Raw genomic sequence first — 6,000 nt, 5'->3', positions numbered from 1 at the left:
CGTAAAAGAACAGGGACTAGTGTATTTTTTTCCATTTTTCATTAATATACTGAAAACAAAAACTAAGAAAATATCACTTTAATAATAGAGTTATTTATTATTATTACTAATAATAATAATAATCACTACCCGCTAAATGTAACTAAAGTATAATAGCTAAACCTTTGTAGCGAGTTAAAACGGCTGTTATTATGACAATAAAACGCCCTCAGTGACTAAAAGAAATTTATATATTTTTTTAATTTACATTCCCTTTTGTTTTAACTTTTAAAATGCTAAGGTAGTAATTTCCGTGACAAGGACCAAGCGATAAAGACAAATTTAACGTACACTTTCCTTTTTACCTCCACTGAAAAAAACAACAGCTTATGATACGCAAAATAACGACATACTTTACTAAAATACTCAACACAGGTGATTGTTTTTCATAAAAAAATAAACGTTGAAAAACGGGTTAAAAACGAAAATGGGGTAATTCGAGGGAAGTTTCTCATTCATCCATAGGATGTAGCAGATACATCTTCCCAAAATTTTCATTTTCACCTATTTACAAAAACCAATTTTTCGTTTTCAATCAAGTTTTAAAACATTTAATTTTTTCCTTTATTGTTTAATCTAGCTGCCAGAGTGTATGTATTCTCAGCTGCATAAGGTTAATAGGGCCGCTGGCAAGTTATCCAAAGAAATCATTTCAAACATTTCATTCTTATGTAGTAATTTTTTTACACACACTCAAATGGATTTTATTCACCGTTTCGTCGAAATATTTTACCAGCCTTTTTTTCGAGAAATATTACAAATTATTTTAAGCACTAAAAACCATTTTTTTTTTTAAAAAAAGGAAATTGTTTTTGTCCAACAATGAGATTCTATTCAAATATTTAAAAAACATTTTTACATTTTTTTTGTTTTGGTTTTGAGATGATAAATTGTGGTTAAGCAAATCTATAATAATATTTTAAACTTTTTTCGGAAATAACGCTACACCATTTTGTTTTGGCCTGTGTTATATATAAATATATACGACGCGTATCTCGAGAAACAACTACAAATTGGACATACATTGAAACCATTTATCTTTGTATATCGAATTGATGGTTTAAAAATATACAAAGATCTGATGTTTTTTTGTTAATTAACATTAATAAGCGATTAATGAATAAGTTGGTATATCGGAGTCGTTTGAATAAATTAAAAAGAATAAAATCAATTAGTCCGATGGGTGTTCTAAAATAAATGGTACGATTTTCATAACTCTACGGGTTTGGTTACACATGATTACGCCTTCATTTTTCTTCCCCCATTAAAAAAAATTAAAATAAAATCGGAACGTAATTGAGGAATCCCAAAACTAAACGTTATATAAAAAAAAATTAAAGTAGCTTTCTAAGTCAATTAAGTAAATTAGAACGGAAAAGAACTTAAAAAATTAAATCAAGATTTGACTAGAAAAATAATTCAGATCCAAATCTTACACAATTTTGTTCAATTTAAGAAAAAAACTTAGGGAGAAATTACCTAATGGTTTAAACTAATAAAAAAAAAGTAAAAATTGGGGTGTAGTTGACAATTTAAAAAGGTAGGGGTCACAACCCCCCCGGACTACGGCAAAGTTTTCGGAAAAGCGTTTGTTTTAAGAACTGGGGGACTTTTATCATAATACAAACTTGAGACTGACGAATTAATATATATATATCAAGAGGTAGGAGTAGGGGTTGATTGAACTAATGCCTGACAAATTTGACACCGAAATATGTCTAGCCCAAGGGAATAATTAAAATGGTAATCATCATCTCAAAAGGGATTAGAGAGTAGTTTTTCATTTTAAAAGTGGGGTATACTTTACAATTAGGAGGATTTTTATGAACACTGAAAAGTCAACTTTTTTCGTGTGAAATAATATACCTCTTATTTCAGGTTTCAATCCGAACAATACTAGCCTTGAGCTTCTTTGACAATAAATACAAGATGTAAAAAATAGTTTGTGTGCGAGTATTTTTTGTTTCCGTTTCCTCGATAAATCCCCATCTCGTTTTATTCCCCATTCAAAAAGAAATAATAAAAACCAAAAGCGGCGATCCGCGTTTTCCCCGCTTTCGCTGCTACAGATAAAAACAATTCATAAAAAGGGGGGCCAATTATTCTCCCGTTAAGAAGTTTTCAAAATCTTGCAAAAAACTTTCTCTTTTTTTTTCAAACGACAGTTTTTTTTATGCCTTTGACGTCAGAATAGTCGAATCCAATATAATAGTGAGATTCTTTATACGCGAGAAAAACATTTTTTTTCCCCCAAAGGCGCGAGGAAAAAAACAAAATTGATGCGCAAAAAAAATTAAAATTAAAAAACGTCGACAATTCGGCACTTTTTTGTTTTCTGTTCCCAAAAACAAAAATTGTCTTTTTTTCTACCTTCTCGTATACAGCTGATTTTTCTTCAATTGTTGTTAATGTTGTCTTTCTTGTGCATGTTGGATTTTTTTTGGGTTTTATTTTTTTTTCTGACGTTTTGTAACTATATCTTTTTTATTAAGTGTTCTGTTTAGGTTTTGTCCCCCTAGTAGTGTTTATTATCCTCCAGTATTTTGTTTTTATTAAAGTTTATTAAATTACTTCTCCTGGCCTTTTCGAATGATGACTGTGTGTTGTGTTGAAAACGGAAAATCTCTTCTAGTAAGGGGTGAAACGATTGTACCCGCTTCTATAGACAGCAGCCTTTGCAAAAATAACCACATTTATTAACGTAATATTGGCGCTATTCTGGAGGAAACAAATCTCACGTTTCAGCGATATATTTCACGCTCCTTTGCATTTTTTCATAAGTTTAAAAAACGATATGGTGAATGTGATCTACAATTTATTACCAAGAACGCGTAGAAGTAACTGTTGGAATATTAACTACTGGCATCATGATTTTGTACTTTTCAAACTGAGGAAATTGACTAGCTCCTTCTTCTAGTGTCTACATTTTTATAAAGTCGTGAACAATTTAAATTATTAATTATTATTGATAAATACTGCATAAATTTTAAAAGTGTATCCAACATGTTTTTATACAGTTTGAATTGAATAGAATAATTATTACTGATATTATAATAATTACTGATTTTATAATTATTATTGATATTAAAATTATTTATTATGGATATTATAATAATTACTGATTTTATAATTATTACTGATATTAAAATTATTTATTATTCATATTATAATAATTACTGATTTTATTATTATTATTGATATTAAATTTATTTATTATTGATATTGATACAATTGTCTATTATTGATATTATAATTATTACTGATTTTATAATTATTAGTGATATTAAAATTATTGTTGATATAATTATTTATTATATTATTTTTATTGATATAATTATTTATTATATTATTTTTATTGATATAATTATTTATTATATTATTTTTATTGATATAATTATTTATTATATTATTTTTATTGATATAATTATTTATTATATTATTTTTATTGATATAATTATTTATTATATTATTTTTATTGATATAATTATTTATTATATTATTTTTATTGATATAATTATTTATTAATGATATTATTTTTATTGATATAATTGTTTATTAATGATATTATTTTTATTGATATAATTGTTTATTAATGATATAATTATGAATTATTCTAATTATGTATTATAATTTAAAATTATAATACTTCAGTCAGCAAATGCAATTTAAAAAATTATCTTTCCATTTTTGAATCTTCAATCAAAGAGGGGAAAATATCCAAATAGGGCAATAGACCAATTTTAAGGGCGTTTCTATTCTGAAAAAGTATGAGATCATGGCAGCAGGGAAATATGTTATCTTTCATAGTTTTTAGTTACTTCTATGCGTTCTTGTTATTACCCAGATCCCGCCTACTTTATAATTTGGTGCCGACCTCTGTTGACTAAAGAGAAAAATTAAATATTAAAAAAATAGATATTAATATGAATAATATAATACTATTAATTATTGGAAATATTATTTTTTGATTACATCAAGCTTTAAAATTAATATTTTTAATATTAAATATTAATATAGTATTTATACGAAATATTTTTATTAATTACACCAAAGATTATAATTAATTAATTATTTTATTTATTTTTTTAACTATTAGTGTTATATTAAATTAATATTTTAATATAATAGTTATGTGAAACATTTTTATTAATTACAATAAAGATTAAAATTATTATTAATAACAATATTATAAAATTTTTGAATTATTAGTTTTATATTAAATTAAAGTATTTTTGAAACATTTTAAAATAAATTATTGTAGAATAACGTCGTATTAATGACCCACAGATGCCGAAAATATCTCCGACCACAAAATCTAAAGTAGTAGATCACATTACCGTTGGGATACCCTTATGATCGCTCGATCCATAACACTCTATATGGAAGGGCGCTTCAAAAGTATTACTTTTTAAGTATCGCGGAGCGAAACGTGATAGGGTGAGGCGCGCAGTCGGCTGGCTAGCGTTACGGGCGTCGCTGAAAAGCGAGATTTGTTTCCGATTTGAAATTGAGAATGTCGTACTCCGTAACCCGCGACGGGTCCTATGCTGTGTCCCAGGTATGGATCCGTGTACTCTCGACCATAGCTGTAATACAATGACGGAGATCTAAAAGGAATTCATACAGGGGCAGAGAGAGGGGGACAGTTCGGGAGGGGGGGAGAGGGATTTGCGCGTTCAGAAAGAGAGAATGGACGAGGTTAAAGGTCAGTGGCGGGAGGAAAGTGGTAAAAAGGGAGGAAAGAGGCGTAATTTGGACGTTTTTAAAATAAAGCATCCACAACCAAAAAAACACCATTTTTTAAAACATGCGACAAATGCCAAATGTAATTTTTTTTCAGCTTTAACCAACTAGTAAAATTGTGAGTAGCCTGAACAAAAACTAATATCCGCTTTCCTTTTTCGTTAACCATAAATTAAGCAACCCAAAAAAAAATTAAAAGAAAACGTGCCTTTGTTAGTAATAAATTCGGCCCCCAAAATGTATAATTTAGAAAAAAAAAATTGGGAATGGATTAAAAATTACGAAAAATATATAGGTGATAAATTCTACACTATATTTTACTATAGTATCGAAATTCAACAAGAAAACCGTGATACCAAACCGAAAAAAAAACCCAAAAACATTACTCAAAGAGTGAATAAAAGTGGACAAAAAAGCGTGATATCTCATGCAACGAAAACCGCTAAACCGATTCCAAAAAATCATTACAAAAGTGTTACATCGAGCAACTACCTAAAACAAATGTAATATTTTTTTGTTTTCCCGGTATATTAGTTAATTTTACTTATGCGAATCATGCGCAAAAGAAATGGTGAAGAATGTTTGAAAAGCTCAAGGATTTCGGGGAAATTTATTTACGGCTAAACGTAAGCGCTAATTCAAAAATACTGTTTGGTATCGTTAAAAATATATCGCAATAAAATAATAATAATCGAATTTGAACATGCCGGCGAGCATTTTAAAATTGAAATGAACGTACCCCGTCACTTAACGCTAGAAATTAGGAAGAACATCAACCCGCCCTTGATTTCTAACAATGCCTATGAATTAATGAGGCAGTAATAAAAACTAAAACGGCAGTAAAAAATTGGAAATAAATAAGCCAAATTTCTAGAGTTGCAGGTCGGAAAATTTTCCGGTAAATGACCGAGACCTTTTTTTCGGAAACGTCTCCATATTTTTCGAAAAAACAAAATCAAAAGGTTTTCATTCCATGATTAGTCTAATATGTTGTTTGCAAATTAAAAAAAAAACGGCATTTTCGCCTCATTTTTTCGAATCTAAAAATAAAACTAAACTTCTAGACTAGTTTAAACTGATTAAGAATGTAACACTGTTAATGTTTTGTAGTATGTTTACTGTTATTAGACATTTTATGTCGATAAAAAGTTAAAAACATTAAAAACCCTCAAAAAGTAATTTATGTTTCAATTTTTATTTTTCCGATTTGCGGAAAAT

At 28.0% G+C, this 6,000-nt stretch overlaps 1 protein-coding gene across 3 annotated transcripts in view; it reads right to left on the bottom strand.

The window, feature by feature from the left end:
* Window positions 1-430: 430 nt before the first annotated feature.
* The window catches only part of Rbfox1 (RNA-binding Fox protein 1), a 211,923-nt gene continuing 206,353 nt past the window's right edge, over window positions 431-6,000 (bottom strand). For 2 of the 3 annotated variants that reach the window (XM_090156942.1, XM_090156944.1), the window contains exons 10-11: window positions 4,562-4,646; window positions 431-2,712 (exon numbers count right to left, since the gene is read on the bottom strand). In XM_090156942.1, coding sequence (XP_090013068.1) covers window positions 2,668-2,712; window positions 4,562-4,646 — 130 coding nt within the window. In that variant the 3' untranslated portion in view covers window positions 431-2,667. The remainder of the gene's footprint in view (window positions 2,713-4,561; window positions 4,647-6,000) is intronic. The other variant, XM_090156943.1, reaches the window with a different exon arrangement.

Source organism: Leiobunum rupestre, chromosome 8, assembly GCF_980474605.1.
Source record: "Leiobunum rupestre chromosome 8, qqLeiRupe1.1.hap1, whole genome shotgun sequence".
Lineage (NCBI taxonomy): Eukaryota > Metazoa > Arthropoda > Arachnida > Opiliones > Sclerosomatidae > Leiobunum > Leiobunum rupestre.
The sequence above is the reverse complement of the archived record's forward strand: the minus strand, read 5'-3'. Positions and strand labels throughout refer to the sequence as shown.